The following is a 26,289-nucleotide window of genomic DNA, read 5'->3' on the forward strand; positions in this document are numbered from 1 at the left end:
CGTGACAGCTAACAAACTCATTGACTATTTATACACAGACACTAATTGCAATTTAAAAAGCCACAGGTGTGGGAAATTAACCTTTAATTGACATTTAAACCTGTGTGTGTCATCTTGTGTGTCTGTAACAAGGCCAAACATTCAAGGGTATGTAAACTTTTGATCAGGGCCATTTGAGTGATTTTTGTTATCATTATGATTTAAAAAGGAGCCAAACAACTATGTGATAATAAATGGCTTCATATGATCACTATCCTTAAATAAAAGTTTTTTGCATGATCAGTCATATTTTCAAAATCAATGCCAAGATTTCAAAATTTTTGCCAGGGTATGCAAACTTTTGAGCACAACTGTATATATATATATATATATATATATATATATATATACACACACACACACACACACAACCGGTCAAAAGTTTTGTCATTCTTTATTATAATTGTTTTTCTTCATATTTTAGAATAATAGTAAAGTCATCAAAACTATGGAATAACATAAATGGAACTATGGGAATTATGTTGTGACTAAACCCAAAACTTACCCTTTGCCTAGAATTTGCAGACATGTACTCTTGACATTTTCTCAACCAACTTCTTGAGGTATCACCCTGGGATGCTTTTTAAACAGTATTGAAGGAGTTCCCATCTATGTTGGGCACTTATTGGCTGCTTTTCTTTATTATTTGGTCCAAGTCATAAATTTCAAAAACTTTTTTTTTTTAATTAAAATTAAATTTTACATTTTATAATAAAATAAATTAATATGGTTTCAAACATTTAAGCATACGCCTTCAGATCAAAAGATTTTTAAGATCATGAGAAACATTTCAGTCAAGTGTTTAAAAACTTTTGACCAGTAGTGTGTGTGTATATGTGTATATATATATATATATATATATATATATATATATATATATATATATATATACATATATTGTTTGGGTGAATTATTCCTTAATAGCATTTTGCTGCTGCAATGTCACGTTTCTGCGGTTAAAAGAGCGAAGCAGGTGAGATTAGGGTGTCTTCGTATGTTCACACCTCTATAGATGTAATTAAACGCTCTATGCTGCAGACCATGTCTGGCACCTCTGAAGGGAAGCAAAATGTGTGTGTGAGGCTATGATACCGTGGAATGGAGCCATGGTGTGTGAAATGCTATTTTGCAGAGCCCTTAGAAAGACCTGCAACCCACCCTAAGCATGAGAGCCCTCTATCATAAAAAGTATTTTTGACATTACGGAGAGCATGTGCTCTTTAAATAATGGGCTGGAATAGACTTGTATGCATAACCAGGTGACAGAGGAAATGCTTCACCACAAAAAAGCCTGATAATTGTGATATTACTTTTGAAATGAAAATATGGTTTGTTTTTACAAATAAACCCCCATAACCAGCTAGTCAATCAGAGAGGTGTAAGATTGTACTGACACAGGAGCAATATTTACATTTATGATGTACATTTACATGTCTCAGGAGATGCTTTTTAATAAAGCAGTTGACAATGTCTATGGCAATTCTCAGGCCATGTAGTTGAGAGTCTATGTTGTATGCAAAACCAGACCTCAAAGTTTAAGCCAAGAAAATAAAAGGATAAACTTTGGTTGTCCACATAAGAGCCACACCGCCACCACACAATGTGTCCGAGCATGTTCATTACCTGCCACGCCGCAACTCTGAAAAATGTCGGCAACCTTGTGTAGGTTACATCTCTTTAACATTGTCTTCCTTTCTATATTTTATCCTATTCCATTATTTATTCAATTTCAAGGAGCACAAGACAACAGAATTAAACATTTTATAGCAGCCATTCATGTGAAAAATCCAATATACCTCTTAATCTTTATAATTTATGAACACATTAGCCATAATTAATCCAGTGTTTCTATCCAGTCTATTAATTTTGAAAATATGACCTTGGGCATTAAATATGAATATGGATGTCATGGATGGTTAAAGGATACCATTAAAAAAGGATAACCTATAATAATAAAGTCTTCACAAAGCACAAATGTGGACATATGGACTTTACAAAGAGAATTAAATATCCCATAATGGAGCCCCATCAGCTAATGTGGACTTCATTGAGTATGTAAATGCTCCTGTGTGACTGGCTGACCGTGAATGCGCCAGGTCATGATCAGTGTGCAGAGAATGATGCTGCAAGCTTTTATCATGCCCTCTATTTTTAGCCTTCCGTTCAGCTCACAGGACGAAGACTGCTGCAGCTCAGCGTGTTACGCGTCGAATCCACAGTAACTACTCCTGTGCATGTGAATAGCGCTCCCGCCCCGCAGAGGAGTGTGTGTAAGCAACATGATCACTTTCTGAGAGTTCCGGTACCCTAGGATTGGCCACAAAATGCCGAATCACTGACAAGCACCATATACTATTAGACATTTTTGCATCGCTCCAGAGAATTTACCCTTGAGGCGTGAACGGATGCGTGTTGGGTATGCAGTGTTGAAGACCCGAGTTCAGATTCCACATTGAAACCAGCAAGTAATCGCATTCATATAATCAGTGACGAGTACAATTCAGAGGTAGCATAAAATTTAGGTTGGGGGGGTGCAGTTTATAAAATATGCATTCCTGTTCAATTTATTACAGCCTGTACAGCTCAAAACAGCTCGCTTCTGGTGCCCCTCCATGGACATTTCTCCCACAAAATGGAGCTCGCAGTTGTCCATATGCCCAACTACAACCACTTTGGCCACTGAAGGCAGTGTTTCAAATTTCGGTAAGCACAGATCGATTTTAGCTAAAGAAAAGTCAACCTATTGTGATCAGTCTGGTGTTAGTAGGGCATGAGCGGTGTGGATGTGTGCTTGTGTGTGAGCGGACAAAAATGCTGACGTGAGCGGTGGCAGGATGGGTGTGTGATACATGTATGTGGGTATGGACAGAACAGCTCAAAGACTCGGTAAATTAAACCTGCCCTCTGACTCAAAGACAAGGGCACGTGCAGGGGAGACCAACTCGTCTTCTCTAGGGCGAGAGGACGCAAAAGTTAGGATGCATTTGCAGGTTATGTTTCATTGGATTATATAATTAAAAATTCACTTTATCTTGCTCTCTCTTTGCTCGTTGTGTTCTTAAGTATTCTGTTACTTGTTAATGGAGTAGGGTTGCGCGGTTTACCGGTACTAACGCAGTATCGCGATACCAAAAGTATTAATATTAAAATTAATATTACAATATGCTGTCATTAGCAAAACAATATGAGATGTGACAGTTTTGAGATGAAATCAATGACAAATTGAAAATAAAATAAAAAACCAAATGTGATATGGCCAAATGTGATCATTAAACAGCAGAAGGATGTAATTTAATTAAATAATATACAGTCACATGCGCTGCACGCTACAGAATGAACAAGAGGTGCCGCTCTGTTCATCTGCTTCACACACACACACACACACACACACACACACACACACACAGGCGCACGCATGCGCTCACACTCACACAAACGCAACACACAACTGGTGCTTAATTTTCATGCAGTGTGTTTAGAGTATTAATGGCTGTTAACACTTAAATGAACTCCTCCGGTGCAGCTCGGAGATTTCAGCTCAAGAGTCACGATAGGATTTTCCCAGCACTAATGGGAAGCTTGATGTAACTAACCCGAAAAACAGGCAGAACTCAAAGGTCAGTCAAAATAAAAGTCCCGCTAACATGAATGCTCTATTCAAATGGATGTATGAAATTGAAGACAGAAAAATTTAACTACTGAATAAAAATGTTATAGTAGAAATAAAACTTATAATAACAATTATATAATATTAAATGGTTGTTTTAATATTATTATTTATCTGTACGCAATATCACAAATGCAAGTGTTTTATCAGCATGATGTGATTCAGCCATAACAGCCTTGTGCCACAGGTAATCAGATTTTTTTTTCATTAATGCTTTCATAAATACCGTGAAGCTCTGTTGTGCAGCATTTTATTTTACCAAAAATAAAATTGCAATTTTTTTTGTAAAAAACACTTCAAATGATTCAGACCGTACAGAGATTGTCCAAATGATTCCAACTAATTTGTTTCAGCAATTCATTTATTTTTTTATTTTTCCCCTATACTCCCTAATTTGGAATGCCCAATTCCCAATGTGCTTTTAAGTCCTTGTGGTCGCGTAGTGATTCGCGTCAATCCGGGTGGTGGAGGACGAATCCTAGTTGCCTCCGCGTCTGAGACTGCCAACCCGTGCATCTTATCACGTGGCTTGTTGAGCACGTTGCCACGGAGACATAGCACGTGTGGAGCGCTATGTCTCCACCGTGGCATCCACGCTCAACTCACCACGCACCCCACCAAGAACGAACCACATTATAGCGACCACAAGGAGGTTACCCTATGTGACTCTACCCTCCCTAGCAACCGGGCCAATTTGGTTGCTTAGGAAGTCTGGCTGGAGTCACTCAGCACGCCCTGGGATTCGAACTAGTGAACTAGCGAACTCCAGGGGTGGTAGCCAGCGTATTTTACCACTGAGCTACCCAGGCCTCCCTGTTTCAGCAATTCATTGAAAAGAACTGACTCAAGATTCATTCCTGAAATTGGGCATCGCTAGTTCTGATTTTGAGCAGTCCTTCAGAAATATGAGACACGTGACTGATGAAATATTGTAAGGGAAAATGCTTTTGGGGAGGGTGGAACTACATGAGATCAAAGCATCATATTTATAACAAATTCGCCACCTTCAACAATACATTTCAGAACATTTACAGTCAGACTTGAAATCAGCAGCTGCATGGTCAGAAACTAAGTGGGGCTCTGGGAAAAAATGCCACCAAAAATGAAAAAAATTAGACAAATATTCAAAGTGTGTGGGCAAAAAGTGCCCTCATAATGAATTATGTTTTTTTTTTTTTTTTGTAACATCTGATATAGATTTTTAATATTCTAATATAGCTCTAGTTATTCATATTATGGCATAAATATGAGTTGTTGATTTAAACATTAGGGTAAGAGGTAATAAACTGTCAATCTTGAGAAGTTTTGTAAATTAATTGATTAAATTCACTGTATGTTTTAAATGGTTAGAAAAAAATCTGCCCTCATAAAAGTAAAAAATGCCCCTGAAAATCAAATCCAGGGGCAAATAATATCCCTTAATTTAAAACTTAATTTCTGACACTGGCCTGCTGTGAGCAATGTTTCCTTTGCATAATCCATAGGTCTTTCATGCTACGTCCCCATTAATCCGGACACATTTGAAAAAAGTCGTTTTCGAAACGCTCTCCGTCCACACTGCCATTTTCAAGCATTTTCCAAAAGTTGCTCGTCCACACTGATGCATATGAAAACTCTTATATCCACTTACTGCGCATGTGAAGAAAAAAAAATAAAATAAAAAAAATCGCGTTCCATGTATGGTCTGAATTGCAATTGTCCTTGTGTTTCGTTGCCAGACAGCAATTCAGAGTAAACTTCCCGTCGTCTTTGAAGGGATGCAATGTGAAGGTTGTACAAAGTAACATTTATCTTTAACAATAATATCAAAGTGAATAGCAGGCCCAACAATAATGCTACAACATGGGAAGCCATCTTGATTGTTTTGGAGTGAATGGATCACATGACTACATCACGAGACAACAAATATGTCATCGTTTTCAGATATGTCAGTTTTTCCTGTCCACATTACAATGCGAAGACAGCATTTTCAAATGTTTAGTATGTTTTTTTTTTTATGTTGGCCTATGCACACATGAAGACAGGCATCTTTGGCCATTGCGTTTTAACTAGCAATATTTTTGCACTTCTTTAGCATGTCAAGTAAATATAATTAACCTTTAAAAACACGTCTTGAGACCCTTGTGTTCCATTCCATTCCGTTTTGTCTAGCCATTTTATATGGTATGGTGGTTGAGCAGGAGGAAATCAAATCACACAAAAACCGAATCTGACAGCACAACAACTAATATTCCAGTCAGGCTAAAGGAGGTTCATATCAGTACAGCACTAACCAATCAGACTAACACAACAGCACAACATGAGTCTACCCATCAGCACCACAAGGTCACCTCTACAGCTCTGTCTGGCCATGTTTTAATCCCCTGAACTTAAAACGCTTCCAAACAGAGTAATTATCAAACAAAGCACAGATGCACGCTCCACAGCTTTTTTGCTGTTTTATGAAAACAAAGAATCTAGCAGTGCAGTTTTAATATGATAACTGAGAGCACAGTAGTCTTATGAGGATTGAAGATCCACCAACTGTCAGGTTTTCTTTGTTTTTGTCAGCATGTCAAATCTCCAGTCATCCTAAATCTCGTTTCAACTACACTGCAGTAAACTTGAGTGCAGCAAATATCCAGAGGACTTTGATATCTGAGATTACAAGGGTTTTCCATTGTTTCTGAAACTTTCAAAGAGGACACTAAAGGCAAACTGCAGTCACATCATCTGTTAAATGGATAGTTCACCTAAAAGTACAATTTGGTCATCATTTACTCACCCTCTTTTCATTCCAAATCTTTATGACTTTCATTCTTTTGTGGAATACAAAAGGATAAGTTCTGAAAAAAACTTTACACTGCTCTTTTCCATACAATGACAGTGGATGGGAACTAGAAGCTGTCAAGCTTCAAAAAGGACCACAAAAGCATCATAAAGGAGTCCATATGATTTTTACGTTATATTCAAAGTCTTCTGAAGCCATATGATAGCTTTGCATGAGGAACAGGCTGAAATGTAAGTAGTTTTTCACCAAAAATCTTGATTAACAGCTGTGGTCACCATTCACATTCATTGTGTGATAAAGAGCAGCTTGGACATTCTACTAGAGCCTGCTTTTCGCCATACGGTTTTGGAAAGAAATTAGTAATGAGTAAATGATGACAGCATTTCAGACAAGCTGATGCTTGATGGCTAATGATGATCTATGCGTCAAAGCATGACAAATAAAGAGGGGACTGCGAGCTTAAAATAAGGAGTAGTCCTGTAGCAGACAGCAGAGAGGATGAGCGATGTGTGACACCCCATCCCCCAAACCCCACCCCACCTCGTCTCACTTGTAAGTGAGCTGAGGCTGAATCCTGCAATTACGCCCATCATTTCAACAGAGAGCCCTAACCCAGGACAGCCCTCCACTGCATTAATAATGCACCACACTGCCTGTCAGGCTACAGAGATTAATGCTACTCTTACTTAAGGCTAGGCGATACATAGAATATTCACAATATTTTGCGATGATTTTGATGCCGATATAAAACTAAGTAACATATTGCAACAATTTTAATGGGTTTTTGCCCATTATAGAAAATTCACAATATATTTGTGATGAATTTGATAGTGATCTAAAATTAAGCAACATTGTGAATATTGCAACAATTTTAATATTCTTTTTATTTGGATATTATAGAATACTGACAATATTTTCACAATCATTTTACTGCCGATATAAAATTAAGCAATGCTGTAAATATCGCAAATATTCAAATGCACTTTTGATTTTTTATCATCATAGAATATTCACAATATATTTGCAATGATTTTGATGGCAATATAAAATTAAGCAACGAATATTGCAAAAATTTGAATGCGGTTTTTATTTGGCCATTAAGTTTCCTAAAAGGCTGTGTTTAAATAATTTCACAATCCCTCCTTGCCTCGTGACTATAAGCGCATCTATAAAGTCCATGCATGGCATTTTTTATGTATTAAAATATTTTTATAAAAATTATGTTGGTAAATACTATGTATTTTTATATTGGTGCACATAAATTAAAATGATGAAAGGAATATTCCGGGTTCAATACAAGTTAAGCTTAATCGACAGCATTTGTGGCATAATATTGATTACCACAAAAAAAAAATCTATTTTGACTCGTCTCTCCTTTGCTTTAAAAAAAGCAAAAATCTAAGTTACAGTGAGGCACTTACAATGGAAGTCATTGGGGCCGATTTCTGGAGGGTTTAAAGGCAGAAATGTGAAGCTAATAATTTTATAAAAGCACTTACATGAATTCTTCTGTTAAAACTCATGTATTACTTGTATATATATAACTGTAAAGTTGTTCAAATCATAGTTTTTACAGTCAATTTAGGGTTTGTTGACATTACATCATCATGGCCACTGGACTTTACACAGAAAGGTTAGTAAGCAATTTTCTCATTCTAAAATTGTGTTTACATGCATATTGTTTATGTCTTGAGGCTACACTTTTAAAACAATGAGTATTTTAATGTTTACGAATTGGCCCCATTTACTTCCATTGTAAATGCCTTACTGGAACCCAGATTTGTGCTTTTTTGTTTTTAAAGAAAAGGGTGGACGAGTCTAAATAAATTTTTGTGGTAATCAACATTATGCCATAAATGTTGTCGATTGAGCTTAACTTGTATTGAACCCAGAATATTCCTTTAATTATCATACCTCCTTGTATTCATTTAGTGGAAAAAATGCAGAAAACATTTTCTTTATTCATCTCACCACAGAATCAACATTAAATGTCTCAGTGGTCTACATTTTTAATGCTCCCCAGTTCCTTCCAGGTAGTCCACAATCCACTGATGGACGTCGTCTCTGGTTCATGCCTTCTAATCCCATCTCTCTCTGGATGACATCTGCGCCCCAAATCTTTCCTCTTCTGAAATATATTTCTCCTCCAGTGGCAGCAGAGAAAGACGGATGTGGGAGATGATTCGTTGTCGTACCCGTATTCCTCTCGGAGAGAGTCTCTTTCCAGATTAACCCTATCTTCCAAACTGTGGCATGATAGACTTAGTAAAAATGGAAGGAAGCTTATCTAACTAGCGAGGCAATGTCTGGAGTTGGAAAGACGAAAAGGAGAAGCTAATGATAATTCATATGTATAAAAGACTTAATATTTTGCCAAATCCAACGTCTTAAGATGAAGTTGTGAGGCTAACTTGAGAAGTTTTGGTTAAATAGCAGATCAATTTGGGTTTAAGCAAATCTTTAGCATACCACAAGAAAAAGAGGGGGGAGGCACTATGTTCAGAATAGGATACTATACTGTACTACTCTGACTTTTTCAGCAATACACTGCAATGTATAGTGCACAATATGCAATTTTTCTGTATGAATTCAGGATGACCTACTACATTTGCCAAAATATGCAGCATACAAAAGAGCACAATGCATGGAATACTAATTATTTGATTCGGACTGCCAACACATTTTACACAAAATTATGCTACATATGTTTGTTTTTTGTTTATTTTCAAAGATGATAATAGCACTGTTGAATAAAATCATCTTAACCTATACAGCCAAAGCTGGTTTGGTTTGAGAGAGATAGGAAAAGTATGTGGTCTAATACAGTGGTTAAAAGTAGTAACTGTGGGGCCTGGGTAGCTCAGCGAGTACTGACGCTGACTACCACCCCTGGAGTCACGAGTTCGAATCCAGGGCATGCTGAGTGACTCCAGCCAGGTCTCCTAAGCAGCCAAATTGGCCCGGTTGCTGGGGAGGGTAGAGTCACATGGGGTAACCTCCTCGAGGCCGTTATAATGCGGTTCGCTCTCTGTGGGGTTCGTGGTAAGTTGGGCGTGGATGCCGCACAGAGAATAGTGTGAAGCCTCCACACACGCTATGTCTTCGCGGTAACGCGCTTGACCAGCCACGTGATAATTGGTGCGCGGATTGACATCTCAGGCGCGGAAGCAACTGAGATTCGTCCTCCGCCACCCGGATTGTGGCGAGCCACTACGCCACCACGAGGACTTAGAGCGCATTGGGGATTGGGCATTCCAAATTGGGGAGAAAATAATAAAAAAAAAAGTAGTAGTAACTGTGTGCAGTAACTTACAACTGCTACAGATGGCAGGATTAACACACTCCTTAAAATCATGCAAATATGTGTGACAAACTAACACCTGCTGCTGAATTCATCTACATTTACACAATGTCATTTCCTCCTCTCACAGGCTGTTGTTACAGAGACTGTCAGACCACACAATACACACATACATACACACGAGCCCCAGCTGCTGTGCTGTCGAATCAACCCCATACATCGGTATAGGACTTGGCTCAACAAAACAAAATACAACACAGAAGAAATCTCCTTACACTTCCTAAAGGACACAAAGTCCTGTCCAAAAACTCTGTGCCAACTACAACTGACTTTAGAAAACAAATATCAAGAGATCTAAAAAAGGATGTGAATGTAAAGATGGTACATTTTTATTCAAATTTGATGTAACCCGTAAATGTAACTGAACAAAGCCTCTTTTCATGGTTAAGACCAATGTAGGTTTTTTTTTTTTTTTTAATGTCCTTATTATGGCTACATCTGACGCAGACCTGTTTTAACTAAATCGACCTGTACTTTAAATATTTTATGTGGCCAAGGCTGGCATGATCTTATTGCAATCATGCATAACACATGAGAAACAAATTAGGACTTTGAGCTGATCAGGTGTTTAAGTCACCTTTACTGATCGTAAGCAGAACTGTACAGCTCTTAATCGTCTGAGTTTGGATCTTGAAAGTAAACTATAGTGAAAGTAAACTTCTTTAGTAGTTAATGAGTACCCACAGAAAATATTAATTTAAAAAAAAAAAAAAAAAACATGGAACTGTCATGTTTGGTTACATATATAAAGCCCTTGTTTTACTACAGTAACCATAATTAAACTATGGTATTTGTAGAGTAAAACCAAAATAACCACAAAAATATAATTTTTATTACCATAGTTTTCGTTTTCCTGTATTATCACTATGGTTTAACAACGAATATCATGGTTAAAATATGGTTACAGCAGTAAAACCATGGTAAATTATTGCGAGGGAACGCAAAACTTACTGCGAGGGAATGCAAACTATTGAAAGGGCACTCAAAAATATTTCAGAAAAAAAAAAAAAAAATCTGTTCCATTCCACTGCACTCCACCAAGCTGTTTTTAAACACACAAGCCCCAGTTGCACCTGACATGTTATTTTTTATTTCTTAAAGCCAGAAACCCCTCAAAATGACATCATATCCTGTCCATTGTGCTGTCTGAAATAATTCTGCATGCACAAATTCTAGTAGTGACCGCGTCTTTCTTACACAGATCTTCCTCAAGAGTGATTAGCCGACTAGCTGTTCAGGCAATCCACCTACTAGTCAATACTGAAAAATATGTAATTTTGCACATCTTTTTCATTATGTATATGCACACTAGCAAGACAACAAAGACCAGATTTGCACAATAGAGCAAGAAACGATGCTAACAGAGGAGGGACTTTGTGGTGGACAGGCTGGGCAGCCCTCCTAATTAGACTGCAGAGCCAGATAGCTCCAGGGGCATTGTTTGAATTTTCAAGACCATCATTAGGAATCAAAGGGTGAGGAAACATAGGGTTCTTTTCAAGCTGAATCTTCAAAAAGAGCCTCTATGGCCAGACCTGACAGCACACCTGAGAGAAAAGACAGTAGAAAGATGGACACATTAATGCTATCAGCCAAGCCTCTCCAGGTGCTCAGATGTCAATACAGCCTAGGGTTGTAAAAGCAAGCCCCCACAGCTCAGCTCTCTTTTGTTCCTCTGGCCACTCTGAAGCGCAGATCTCTCTTTCTCTGCCATGCTATAATGACTTATCCTGCTGAGGCAATGTGACGTGAGAAGACAGGATCAGCACTGTGGGTGACAGGACACACCAACTACAGTTCTCTTTGTGATATATTATAAGACACTGTATAAGGCACAATCAACCGCTTCAACAATACACAAAACAATGATATAAACTCAACACACAAGAAATATTCCTCAAGACACAACACATCTGAATGTAAGAACCCTGTATGGCTCAGATTTGGCAAAGATAACAACAGCTTTCATTCACTAATAATGGCATACAAGCATATGCACATAACCTTGGTCTTTATACAGCACAAACCATATCCATATAAGTGCTTTCCACACAACCTCACCTGTATTCGTAATTCTCTGCAAACATATCCTTACAATCTCTAAAGATGCGCTCCAAAAATATTAGTAAATATACTATTTATTTCACTTTTCCGCAAAACACTGCAAATAATAATTTACTCTGAATTAGAAAGGCCAATAGAGGTCTACAGTTCTGCAAATGTGTAGTTCTAAATTTTATCCTAAATCTGGGAAAAGAATATGAGACCCAATGTCCTTTTTCAGTTCCATCAGTGATTATTAATGATCAGAGTCGACAGAAGAGAGTGAGTGCCACACAGCCCACACACACCATCTGACATGTCTCATATTTCTATGTGTCCCAATTACAAGCTCCTGACCTCCATCGTTCAGACACTCCAGGGTGGTTTTGTGCCCCTTTCCACCTGCCACTCCATGTCTCTGTAGTGCATATCTGCACTGCTTTCCCGCAGATGTGGGCAGGAAATATCTCAGAGCATCTGAAAACTCCTGCTTCCTCTCATGCATACAAAATCAGGGAGGTCTTTCTTTCTCCTGCCAAACCGATGCAAAAATACAGCGAGCGTAATAATGGAGGCTGAGTCTGTAAAAACGTTTGGATACAAACCCTCAGGCTCTACCATGACTGGACTGCAGATTTTGTGAAAGATGGAGACATTCCAGAGACCTGGGCCAGGATGAAAAGGAGTAATACCTTTGTGATTTTACACATTGCCCTCTGGCACCTCGGGGGCTAAAATCCCAGAGGCTGAGAACTTTGCTCTAGTCAAGATTCAATCGAAACAAACATTGCCTGGCTGTTTCAGGGCTGAAACCCTGCAGGCACAGGGTTGATTTGCATGCACTAACTCTGAAACCAATGGGACTTTTCACTCGAAAGAGAAAAGTCTGCTCCTCTTGGCAAGGTCAACAGTATCCATGCACAACCAAGTGGGACTGACTTGAAATATTGAGACTTGGCAAAAAATGTAAGATGTTCAGCCTCAGACATGTCTTTAGGGCGTTTGCTCAATATGATTCCCATTAGACCAAAAACTAATCTTACAACTGAGACTGGAAAAATGGAGAGGAAAAAAAAAAAAAGCAGACAATTTTCTCAGAGAAAAGCGCTGCTTGTCAAATTCATTTTCTGACAACAGCATGAGCTCCGCCCCTCCCCTGGAGCCCAGGGTGCGCTGCTGTCTATTGACATTCACAGCAGGAAGCCCATGCAATCATAGCGGCTGTTTCAATGGGACATGCCTAAAATACTGTTCCTTTGTGATTATTGATCCCCAAGTAACTTAACTCCTTTACAAGCCAAACAAGAATTCAAAGAGAGACGTCCCACTGTATGGCTGACTGACTCCCTTGAGAATATATACAACCTAGTAGACTTGTTTGTGGGCATTAAATATGATGCATCTGTAATTTATATGACCTGTTATCTACAGCAATGGATTATAAGGTAGAGAGCGCTTGTTTCAATGGGATAATGTGTGACTTGTATGTTAAAACTGAAGTCTATATATTATTCTATGTTTAAATACTTTCCCCTTTCACAGTTTGAAGTCATACAAAATGTAGGGTGTGAATTGATTTTAAATATGAGGTATTGGTTGGATCATGAACAGTGGGTGTCCATATATTAGCATGGACATCAATTTCTGGATCAACCAATCCTGTTAGTTTGGTGCAATACAATCTACTTCCCTGGAAAATGGAGTTATGAGTGTTTAGGAAACCAGTTTGGAAACAATCATTATGTTGGCTTGACAAAGCCAACATACTGTTCTACACAAGCTTATTCTTAGTCTTCCAAGACCTTTTACTCACCCTCATGCCATCCTAGATGTGTAACTTTCTTTCTTCTGCTGAATACAAATGAAGATTTTTTGAAGAATATCTAAGCTGTGTAGGTTCTTACAATGCATGTGAATGGTGACCAGACTTTTCAAGCTCCAAAAATCACATAAAGGCAGCATAAAAGTAATCCATACAACTCCAGTGTTTAAATATATGTCTTCAGAAGCGATAGGATAGGTGTGCGTGAGAAACAGAGCAATATTATCCACCAATGTTCTGACTTTTCTAACTGATCCGAATCACATTTTTTCCCATAGCAGCCCTTAGAAGTTGCCAAAAACTCCCAAAGACTTACACTGACTGAATGCTAAAATGAGCCAAGAGTTTATAATAGAATGTTTGTGAATTCAAACATCAACTGACAAATAATTAAAAAATAAAAAAATAAATAAAAAATAAATAAATAAATAAAAAGTCAGTCAGTCCACTCAGCGGCCATCTTTGAATGCTCCCGGGCAGAATGGGCAGCTATTGTCTATGTAAACAAGCTGCAAATAAATGCAGCTCCTATCAAATTGAATGAGGAAAGAACACAATCTCCAAAACAGTTGATCAAGATTACAATCAAAGAACATATTTCAAATCAGCAGTAAAATTTGACAACAGTGGTATCATACATTGTGTTACTTTAGCTTAGGTCACGTGCGAAATAAACGCTATTTTTCAGGCTGGTTCAGCTAATGCGCATGCGCGTTCTCGAGTTGCTCTTTTACCTGTAAGTCGTGACTTCCTTTTCTACAACCATTGGGCGTTCCAAAAGACCCTTTTCACAGACCTGTTATGATGCATTTCCACCTTCATTAACAATGTAAATGTAGCAAACTTTTTTTATATTTCCAATTTTAAAAACATTTAGTGTACTTCTATAACATTGCACTTTGTATTATATTACCCTGGTATAAGTTAAAAAAAAAGCAGTTACCACAGCTGCGATGAGGCTTCTAACACAGCTGCTGAGGGAGTGACAGAATATGTTGTCTATTTCTCTCTTCTTACTACTGTTATCCAGCACTCTTTATTTTTATCTTCTTTTGCAAAGCTGTGAAAGTGTGATCATTGATTTTTTTCTTTTGCTGTCGGAGCAAACGGGTAAGCAAAAACTAAATTTGCTGTTTTCTCCCATTCACTGCCATTCAAGTCTACCCTGCTATGTGTCTACTTCCGCTCTCCAACCCGGATATGTGAAAAGGGTCCATTTCTCCCATTCATTTCAATAGAAGTGGTCCATCTCTTCTAATAGTCTCTGAAGTTGCTCTCTCTCCTATCATCTATCTATCTACAGTGCATCCGGAAAGTATTCACAGCACTTCACTTTTTCCACATTTTGTTATGTTACAGCCTTATTCCAAAATGGATTAAATTCATTATTTTCCTCAAAATTCTACAAACAATACCCCATAATGACAACGTGAAAGAAGTTTGTTTGAAATCTTTGCAAATTTATTAAAAAAAAAATAAAAAAAATAAAAATAAAATAAAAATAAATCACATGTACATAAGTATTCACAGCCTTTGCCATGACACTCAAAATTGAGCTCAGGTGCATCCTGTTTCCACTGATCATCCTTGAGATGTTTCTACAACTTCATTGGAGTCCACCTGTGGTAAATTCAGTTGATTGGACATGATTTGGAAAGGCACACACCTGTCTATATAAGGTCCCACAGTTCCCCAGATGGAAGCCACTCCTCAGTAAAAGGCACATGACAGCCCACCTGGAGTTTGCCAAAAGGCACCTGAAAGACTCTCAGACCATGAGAAACAAAATTCTCTGGTCTGATGAAACAAAGATTGAACTCTTTGGCCTGAATGGCAAGCGTCATGTCTGGAGGAAACCAGGCACCACTCATCACCTGGCCAATACCATCCCTACAGTGAAGCATGGTGGTGGCAGCATCATGCTGTGGGGAGGTTTTTCAGCGGCAGGAACTGGGAGACTAGTCAGGATCGAGGGAAAGATGAATGCAGCAATGTACAGAGACATCCTTGATGAAAACCTGCTCCAGAGCACTCTGGACCTCAGACTGGGGCGAGGGTTCATCTTCCAACAGGACAACGACCCTAAGCACACAGCCAAGATAACAAAGGAGTGGCTCCGGGACAACTCTGTGAATGTCCTTGAGTGGCCCAGCCAGAGACCAGACTTGAACCTGATTGAACATCTCTGCAGAGATCTGAAAATGGCTGTGCACCGACGCTCTCCATCAAACCTGATGGAGCTTGAGAGGTCCTGCAAAGAAGAGTGGGAGAAACTGCCCAAAAATAGGTGTGCCAAGCTTGTAGCATCATACTCAAAAAGACTTGAGGCTGTAATTGGTGCCAAAGGTGCTTCAACAAAGTATTGAGCAAAGGCTGTGAATACTTATGTACATGTTGTTGTTTTTTTTTTGTTTGTTTTTTATACATTTGCAAAGATTTCAAACAAACTTTCACGTTGTCATTATGGGGTATTGTTTGTAAAATTGAGGAAAATAATGAATTTAATCCATTTTGGAATAAGGCTGTAACATAACAAAATGTGGAAAAAGTGAAGCGCTGTGAATACTTTCCGGATGCACTGTATCTATTTCTTTCTGACCATTGGGCCGGTAAGACCATCAAACTACATACTTTTTAAATTATTTTCAACTTTCAGAGAAGGCTATCTCAAGCCAACATGAAATTTGTCTTCTTGACACACTTCAACAATCTAGTTATTTTTTGCAGTTCTGTTTGGTGCTGCTAGTAGAACAGAAATTCACCTTCCAAATTGTAACCCAAAACTGTAAAGCAATCATTATGGGAGCATAAATGTGATTGTCTGTGATCTCTAAAATGATCTCCTGTCACTCACAACAGCTGATTACAGGGAAGTCAATTAAAAAATAGTTGAAACTTCAGTGACATTGGCTGCAGAGTTGTTAAAATTACACATTCTTTTTTGGCTTATCTCATATAACGCAGATCAGTCTCTTTTCCTCACAATGCTTGAACAGAACACCAGAGTTTATACCAACGTTCCATGTTCTAATAGCAAGTCATCTGACACATTTAAAAACACAATACAGAATGTTACTTACGTCACTCTGCCGGTCAGTGTGGTCTGCGCGTGCTTCTGAAATTCTGGATATTTGGAAGCCAGATGGACAAAATCAGGCGGTTTATCCTTATAACGGTTTCGAGGATGCATTGATTTATTCAGCGCCATTCTTTCTGCTACACTGCAAATTACAAATTACATGACAGACACCGACAAACAAGTCATAAAAAGTTTTAAACAGAATTCAGTCTTATTTCCATTTACACATGAATTGAGGGCACATGTATATGTGTAGTTATTTCAGACTGTGTCTATTTATATTACTCTCGTCTATCACGTATGTAAAGTTAATTTAAAATTAAACTTTTAAATGTTTCCGACTAGATGAGATATGGTAAATGAGCAGCCAAACAGCTAACACATTTACTAGACAAGACACTGCAAACATGCAACTGTAACGACGGCAACGCGTGAGGCTTCACCGTTTCGACCATTTTTAAAATTAAATTAATAACTTAATTTCTCAATATTCTGCAGACTTTACTCTCAGTGACAACTCACGTTGTAGCAACGTTCAATGAGTTTGTTCCGGGGTTTAGTCACAATCCTGCGCCGAGGCACAAGTATGACGTCACGAGTCTTGTTTATTTGTAATAAAATATGAAAAAGAGTACTTATATTTCATGTGGGAGGGACTGGAGTTATCAATAACTATGTATAGGAGCCTATTATGAGTGAGTGTGCTTGATATGCCCTGGTTTTCAATCAATTATCGCTCAGGAGGATCACTTCATAACAGACTGTCATAAAATATGATATGCAGCGAAACAGTTGCTTTTTAGTGTAATGTTTGTATTTTTGTTTGTATAGATTCAAGTTTCATTACTTACACTCACCCACATTATATGCTCAGCCTTGGGGATATATTTCTATTTAAATTTTTCTTGGTCATATTTCCCTGTCTCATTAGGTCAATTCACCACATCGTGGCCTTTAAATGGCTTAAGAGTATATTATCAACATTTACCTGCAACCTAGGCCAAGTCATACATATTCATAAATTAAAATGAGCATAAAGACAGAATACATAAAGGCATCATAAAAGTAATCCATTAGACTCCAGTGGTTAAATCTATGTTTTTAGATGTGATATGATAGGTCGGTTGAGAAACAGATACATTTGTTTATACAATCTGAAAATGAAAGTGGAAATTCATAGTAAAAAAAGATTTAAATATGTATCTTTTTCTCACCCACAGCGATTGTATAGCTTCAGAAGGTATATAATAAACCACTGGAGTCATATGGATTACTTTTATGCTGCCTTTATGTGATATTTGGAGCTTCAAAGATTTGGACCCTTTTCATTTGCATTGAAAGGACATGCAGAGCTGAGATATTCTTCTAAAAATCTACGATTGAGTTCTGCAATAGAAAGAAAGTCATACACCTCTGTGATGGCATGAGGGTGAGTAAATGATGAGAGAATTTTCATTTTTGGGTGAACTATCCCTTTAAGAATGTCAAAAACATTTGAGTGATTTTGCCAAAGGTCACAGGCACAACTTGCAGCAAATTAAAATAATAATAATAATAATGTAGTAAACAAGTATACTAACTGGCATAACCACAATGTATATAGTGTGTAATTTTAATTATTTCAAAAATAAGAAATATAGTGGTTCCAAGCTGCCTATTTGACAGCTAACATTATATCTACTGATGAGTAAGTATGCATGCTTAAGTGCATATGTGATCTGAATATGTGATTCACTGGAATTATAACTATATTAGAAACTAAATGTCACTAACATTGTTGACACACATTCAGTACAACTAGCAACAGACACAAGATTCATATTTTTTTCTTTAATTATGTTTCAAACAATAATAACATCCAGATATATTGTTAACAATTGGCTGTGTGAACAGTGATACCATAAAAAGAGTCTCATTCAAGCTGTGAAGTCTGAAGCCTCCAATCTATTCACAAATTATAGCTGATGACAGATCTGTGGCTGGAGGACGGACCTACAGACAGCTTCAAGAGTCTGTCTGTACATTAACCCATCCAATATTTACAAAAGTGGGATTGCTTGGGATCTGCGAATGGCCAACGTTTTGATTTCTGATGTACAAAAACAGGTCTTGCCATCTGTGTGGTTCTCGTCTTTCTTGTCAAACCAAGAAAGGCTAATCACTTTTAAAATGGCGAGTCCAATCTTCAGGGAGTCCTTAGTATCAGACCTTTGGCCCTAAGAGTCTTGAAGAAAGCCAATCACAAGGGAGTAACACTTTTAAGAGATTTCTTCAAATGGGGATAATCAACTCCACTGTGATTGTACATACCATAAAATACAAATAATGATAATTACTCACATTCTTGTTTAGATTTACAGTTTATAGCATAAAGCTACTGATTTTAGCAACCACCTACTGGATCTCTTTGCTCTGTAATACATTGAAGCCCAAGCTCAATAAGTGACTGAAGCAATATCAGTCTTCTCCACCACCAGCAAAATCAAAAAATTATAGGAGGTGGAGGCATCAGAAGTGGTTGCTAGCGATGGCCACTTCTCCCTTAGGTTGCTCAGTCTGCCACAATCCCATAGCAAAAAGAACAGAGTCAATGTCCCTTTTCATACAAGCATACACAGACCAGCCTCTACAAACCACATACTGAGCATGTCCACAGTTAACATGCCTATTGACCTATCTGGTTGGGTGTCTGTCTGTCTCCGTTAAACCATTGAGGAGCAATTCTGAATGCATATTTTTCCTATTTCAATTGAGCAGGTTACAAAATCGCATCCTTATTTTTATAGTTCAAGATATCAATTTGATCGTTTGTGCCTAAAGAGATAGTACACCCAAAAATTTTAATTTTGTAATCATTTACTTGACTTCAAATGACTTTTTTCTGTGGAACACAAAAGATGATGTTAGGCAGAGTGTAAGCCTCAGTCACCATTCACTGTCACTGTATGGGTAAAAAATATGCAATGAAAATGGTGGTGACTCAGGCTAACTTTGTGCTAAACATTTCCTTTTGTGTTCCTGACAAGAAAAAAAAAAAAGGCTCATATGGGGTTGGAACGACATGAGGGTGAGTAAATGATGACGTTTAATTTTTGGGTGAATCATCCCTTTAAGACTGTTTCAGCATGGCCAGAGATCAAATGTGGCCAATAGTACCCCACCAGACAGCTCATTCCTCAGTACTGTTACATGCAGCAGTGCTACGTCGACAGGTACAGATCTCAGACTAGTCACTATCAGATTTCCAGCAGCAGCAGGTACATCCAGTACACACACACACACACACAACAGGAAATCGCTTGATAATAGCATGGTTAAGCAGTGAAAGTCTTTATTATATAATTGTATTGGGATGAAAAGGCTAATTAAAACGATATCCGTTTATGCATTTTTTTTTTTTTTTTTTTTTTTAAACAAGCCTTACATTACTTGGACCTTCAGTCTGATGGGACCAAAGATCTAACAATAGCATGTTAACAATTTATTTTGTCTTACCACAAAGCCAAAGGCAATTCCCCCCACCCCCCCACCCCTAAAAGATATGGAATGGTTTATCTCCACATTCATGACATATCAAATCATTTCCCATTGTGTTTTTATTTGTACTTTTATTAACAGAATAGCAGAGAATGTGCCACTTATCAGACTTAAATAATGGCTTGAGCACCTGTGTGGCTTTATTTCAGGGATGTTCAAGGACCTCTTGCAATCAGCTCTTTTAGAAACTTGCATGTAATATAAAGAGCTTCTGCTGTGGCCCCCAACATAAATATCCCTTCAAGCCTCTCCACAAAGAGAACAGGCAGACGCTAGCATTTCGTTAGTCTTTAGCTCCACATTAACTCGTAAGTTTATTAGAAGTTTTAGCTTCCCACAGTATCAGGTGTAGTTTTGATTTCATCTTAACCCCAGAAGTTGCCATCATTCCATTTTTTCATCATGGAAATCTTTGACCCACTCTTTTAAGACAGATTTTGCACATCCTCTAATGAGAGGAAACTTTGAGCCCTTGTCATGCTTTATATCTTAGGTCCAAACTGAAGGTTTGTGATTCAAATGTCTTTACTGAACACAAGTCTCTGCACAACTGCCATAGGTGCAACGAGATAATTAATCATCCAGCTAACATGATAATTGCAGGATATAATCAAAAACAAATCAAGAACTGATCAACACAAGGAAGAATCAGAACATCATCTGGATATAAATCCTTGCTCGTTGGTGCTATATGTTAACAATAACAACAACTGTTAAGGGCCAAATCAAGTGCTTCATAGAGGAATCATTTATGGTGCTTAAAGTTTGAAGTGCTCCTGAATGACAGATAACCATCAAGGTCAAAATCAAAATCTTTACTAAAGCTGTCCACCTCTGATTTTGAGCCAATAAGGAAAATTTTGCTGCCCACTATGCAGCATGGCTTTTTTGGATGCAGGAGTTTCATACAAGTCAACTCCTATAATTAATCAGAATTCTCTCTTACAGTGTAAAGTCATGTCTCTAGGATTGTACTTCTCAGTAGGATGTGTCATGACAAGCGTACAAAGATTTATTCCCAATGGTTTCAAAACAAAACTTTTGAAATGTTTTTAGATGCAACCATTATATGTTATCTAAATCCACAATAAGATAATACACTCCAGAAGTGATGTAACAAAGCTACAGAATAGTTCTGATAACAAGCCCCACAGATTGACTCTCCACCTAAGCTTTAAAAGTTCTTTCTGTAGCTTTTGAACTTGAAACAGACTAAGACATTGGAAGAAAAAAAAAAAAATAACGAAATAAAAAAAGACAAAAATAAATCAGACAAACAATAAATGACACTGCCATTAAATTATCAGTTTAGTGCCCTACATTAACCCAGTCAGCTTCTGCTTTCGGTAGGTCAGGCTGAGTGAAAGATCAGCCCGTGTTAAACCTATGGTACTTCTAGACAACATTATGTAAATTTACAGTATTAAGTTTTGGATTCACCATGCAAGAATACTTTCTCTCTCCCCCCTCCATTTAATAGCTCAATCTACATCCAGAATAATTGACATAAAAGGACATGGTATTGAACCAGAGCTCCGTGGGTGATAACCATGATGTTTGAGTGCATCCAGAAGAGCAGGAGGAAGCTGAGGAGGGTGGAATGGGACAGGAAGATGAGGAGGGGAGCATGGAGGTGTTGTGAAGGGTCCTGTAGGTTCGATCAGCGACACTCCCACACTTTTACTGTTTGATCTACACTGCCGGTGACGACGTACGGAGCAGACTTGTGGAAATCTGTAGAGAGATGAGACACACTTCAGCATGAACCCATGTGTACCTTGATGTGACCATGATGATACTGCAGGGCAAAACCAATAAGATTTTAACAACTGGCCCGGCCTTGCTGATATAGGCTAACTTACATATATATACTAGGGGTGTAATGGTTCTTGGTAAAAAACTGAGCCACTCATGGTTTGGTAAGCATTTGCACTGTGGTTCATCTCAAGTCTGACAATGCATCTGTAGCATATGGTTTGGTGAAGAAAACAAAGCGTCAAATAGACTAATGCACATTTATGGCTCTGTAGATGGATACGCTTCGCCTGTCTCTCACGTGGGTCAACTTTCTACAGACAGCAGCTGTTCAATTAACTGTTAGTATGTTAAATCAGTTAATAACATTACAGTTCTACACGCGTGGTGTGTAATGGAAAATGAGTAAACAAGCCGCTGATAGAGAAGCACCAAGTCTCCTGTCTGCAAACATTTTTGATTTGCAGTCATTTACAACAGTGATGGTCAAAAACGTTGAAAAAATAAGCACTGTTTGCAGATATTGCTCAACGCGAGTGACGTAAACTCATGGTAATACATTGAATATGATGAAATCATGCACGGCGAAACGCAGATGAGCCCGAAATGTACACACTCCCTTCCGGGTTTTTTTTCACCAGGCACTCAGTTCTTATTCCGACACACATTTAACAATAACTAAAGCACTCTCTGTGTTCATTACCAAAGATATGTTGCCATACTCCATTAAAGAATATTGGGAATTTCAGTGTATGATTAAAACATTCGAGCCATGTTACAACATTCCTTCTCTTATCCATTTTAATAGCATGGTTATTCCTATGGTGATGTACAGCTTCCGAATGTTGAATAAATGTTGAGTTTGAAATGCAATTTCTGTTGATGAATATAGCATAATAATGCAGGTATTACATTATATTGTTGATTTATAGTAATTAGAGAAAACATTTTTGTAAAAAAATTTTTATTTAACTGTGTTATATTAACTGTGGTTTTACTATATACATATTGTAGTAACCATGAATACTGTAACTTTGGTTTTATTGGCAGAAACCATGGATTTGATACCATTAACCATGGTTTTACTACAGTATATGTAGTATCCATATGGTAACCATGGTTTTACTCTAGTAATATTGAAGTAACCATGACAGTATGAACCAAAGTTAATTTTGTGGTTACCATGGTTTTACTAAAAATACCATGTTGAAACTATGGTTACTGTAGTAAAACTGTGGTGATTTTCCTTAAGGTGCTAACATGTTAGAAGTGTCTGTTACCAAATTAAGTATTTACTTTGGATATGGCAGTAATATAATTGTTCTGAACATAGCAAGAACTGAACCGTTTTGAAACAGTGACCCTAAAACCGTGCTACAAACCGAACTTGAGAAATTGGAACCATTACACCCCTAATATATAGTGCACTCAGAAATTATTCAGACCCCTTCATTTTTTTTTTTTTTTCTTCTTCACATTTTGTTGTTGCGGCCTTATGCTAAAATGCTTTATATTTTTTCCACCTCATTCTACACTCCATACCTCATAATGACAAAGCAAAAACCAGATTTTTGATAACGTTACTAAAAAGAAAAAACTGAAATATCACATTGATATAAGAATTCAGACCCTTAACTCAGTACTTAGTTGAAGCACCTTTTGCAGCGATTACAGCCTCAAGTCTTTTTGAGTATGATGCGACAAGCTTTGCACACCTGGATTTGGGGATTTTTTGCCATTCTTCTCTGCAGATCCTCTCAAGCCGTCAGGTTGGATTGGGACCATCGGTGGACAGCCTTTTTCAGGTCTCTCCAGAGATGTTCAATTGGGTTCAAGTCCGGGCTCTGGCTGGGCCACTCAAGGACATTCAGAGTTGTCCATAAGCCACTCTTGTGTTGTCTTGGCTGTGTGCTTAGGGTCATTGTTCTGTTGGAAGGTGAACCCTTCAGACCAGTCTAAGGTCCTGAGCGCTCTGGATCAGGTTTTCATGAAGGATATCTCATTATTTTGCTGCATTCAGCTTTCCTTCAACTCTAACCAGTCCCCCAGTCCCTGCCGCTGAAAAACACCCCCACAGCATGATGCTACCACCACCATGCTTCACTGTAGGGATGGTATTGCACAGGTGATGAGCGGTGCCTGGTTTGCTCCAGACATGATGCTTGGAATTGAGGCCAGACAGTTCAATCTTCATTTTAATCACACCAGAGAGTCTTGTTTCTCACAGTCTGAGAGTCCTTTAGGTGCTTTTTCATGTGTCTTGCACTGAGGAGAGGCTTTCGTCTAGCCACTCTGCCACAAAGCCCAGATCAGTGGAGGGTTGCAGTGATGGTTGTCCTTCTGCAAGTTTCTCCCATCTCCACACATGATCTCTGGAGCTCAGCCACAGTGACCATCGGGTTCTTGGTCAGCTCTTTTACCAAGGCCCTTCTCCTGATTGCTCAGTTTGGCCGTGCGGCCAGCTCTAGGAAGAGTCCTGGTTGTTCCACACTTCTTCCATTTAAGAATTACGGAGGCCACTGTGCTCTTGGGAAACTTCAATACATCCAAAACTATTTTGTAGCCTTCTCCAGATCTGTGCCTCAACACAATCCTGTCTCTGAGTTCTGCAGGCAGTTCCTTTGACCTCATGGCTTGGTTTTTGCTCTGATATGCATTTTCAGCTGTGAGACCTTATATAGACAGGTGTGTGCCTTTCCAAATCATGTCCAATCAATTGAATTTTCCACCAGTGGACTCCAATCAAAGTGTAGAAACATCTCAAAGATTATCCAGAGAAATGGGATGCACTTGAGCTAAATTCCAAGTGTCATTGCAAAGGGTCTGAATACTAATGTCAATGTGATCTTTCAAGTTTTTTTATTTTTTATAAATTTACAAAGTTATCAAAAATCTGGTTTTTGCTTTATTATGGGGTATGGAGTGTAGATTGAAATAATAATAATAATAATAATAATAATTTAAGCATTTTAGCATAAGACTGCAACATGACAAAATGTGAAAAAATAAAGGGGTCTGAATACTTTCTGAATGCACTGTATGTACGTATGTATGTATGTCACAAACAGAAATCATATTACTAATATTACTTTCTACTGAACGTTAAAATTCTTTCAAAAAATCTGGACATATCAAGCTAATAAGAAAACTGCTCATTTTCCTGAGAGACAAATTTAAGTTCACATTAGGAAAATATAGGCTTTCTTAAAAATAATTAGAAGATATTAAAGCTTTTACAAAACACTTCCATTAAATGTATTAACAGGCTCAAATCTGTGTCAAACAAGAGAACTCGAGACACAAACAGAAACTCAAAAGGAAACAAAGACCAGTTTTCAATTCACACCAAATCATCACTTCAAACAATAGCCTGGAAAATGTGTTGAGTACCAAACTATATTTAAAAGCAAGTTTAAAGCCTAACAGAAGTCTACTGGGAAGCTAGCAGAAAAAAAAAAAAAAAGAAGCATCTTTTTAGATTTAGAGATTTAGTGCCTTGATCCACTGTAAAGATCTGGAATCAGGCAGTTAAAAGACTGGAGGGCTCAGCTTCCTCTCCTAACATGTTTCCAGCAGCTGTTAAGATAACCTTTTGTGGCTGGGAGTTGTACAATCTCAACCTAAGAAATCAGCCTTTGGGGCGAGTGAAGATGTATTGTACACTTCCAATAGGCATCTTTGCTCTTCCCAGGTGATCAAAACTACTACCAAGCAATCCAAACAACATCAGAAACAAAGTAATGCCATCTGGCGAGAAAAGATGGCCGATTTAAGGCCACTTACCCAGAGAGGTAACAAAATGTTCATGGGCACTCAAGGTCTTCATGCAGCGCTTGTTTTTGTAGTCCCAGATCCTCAAGGTCTTGTCATCAGCACAGCTCACAATGAACTTTCCCCCAGGGTGCACAAGAATCCCACGCACCCAATTATCATGGCCAACCTGAAGACAACACCAAATGAAAAGACAGATTCCGTACAGAAGAGGCAAAACACTTCTTAAACAGTCATACTCTACAGTGCTGAGAATCATAGACACCGCACTAGGCCACTCACCAGTGTCATAAGGCACATCCCAGTGCTTACATCCCACATCTTGATAGTCTTGTCTCTGGAACCAGATAGCAGGAAAGGTCCAGGTTTCCCACTCTTCTTAGTCTTGCAAAAGAACAAGCAAAGATGAACATATATGAAGCATTTTAACTAGGCCTATCAACGA

General features: G+C 38.1%; 2 protein-coding genes across 3 annotated transcripts in view; both read right to left on the minus strand.

The window, feature by feature from the left end:
* The window catches only part of LOC127422315 (RNA N6-adenosine-methyltransferase mettl16-like), a 46,683-nt gene extending 29,329 nt beyond the window's left edge, over positions 1–17,354 (minus strand). The window contains exons 1-2 of one of the 2 annotated variants that reach the window (XM_051665739.1): positions 17,304–17,354; positions 16,783–16,923 (exon numbers count right to left, since the gene is read on the minus strand). In XM_051665739.1, coding sequence (XP_051521699.1) covers positions 16,783–16,910 — 128 coding nt within the window. In that variant the 5' untranslated portion in view covers positions 16,911–16,923; positions 17,304–17,354. The other variant, XM_051665740.1, reaches the window with a different exon arrangement.
* A 1,242-nt stretch (positions 17,355–18,596) lies between these two features.
* Positions 18,597–26,289, minus strand: part of LOC127422034 (lissencephaly-1 homolog A-like) — a 54,972-nt gene continuing 47,279 nt past the window's right edge. The window contains exons 9-11 of the mRNA XM_051665361.1: positions 26,127–26,228; positions 25,857–26,013; positions 18,597–22,052 (exon numbers count right to left, since the gene is read on the minus strand). Of these exons, the coding sequence (XP_051521321.1) occupies positions 21,979–22,052; positions 25,857–26,013; positions 26,127–26,228 (333 nt within the window). The 3' untranslated portion in view covers positions 18,597–21,978. The remainder of the gene's footprint in view (positions 22,053–25,856; positions 26,014–26,126; positions 26,229–26,289) is intronic.

The sequence above is a fragment of the Myxocyprinus asiaticus genome, chromosome 31 (assembly GCF_019703515.2).
Source record: "Myxocyprinus asiaticus isolate MX2 ecotype Aquarium Trade chromosome 31, UBuf_Myxa_2, whole genome shotgun sequence".
Classification (NCBI taxonomy): Eukaryota; Metazoa; Chordata; class Actinopteri; order Cypriniformes; family Catostomidae; genus Myxocyprinus; species Myxocyprinus asiaticus.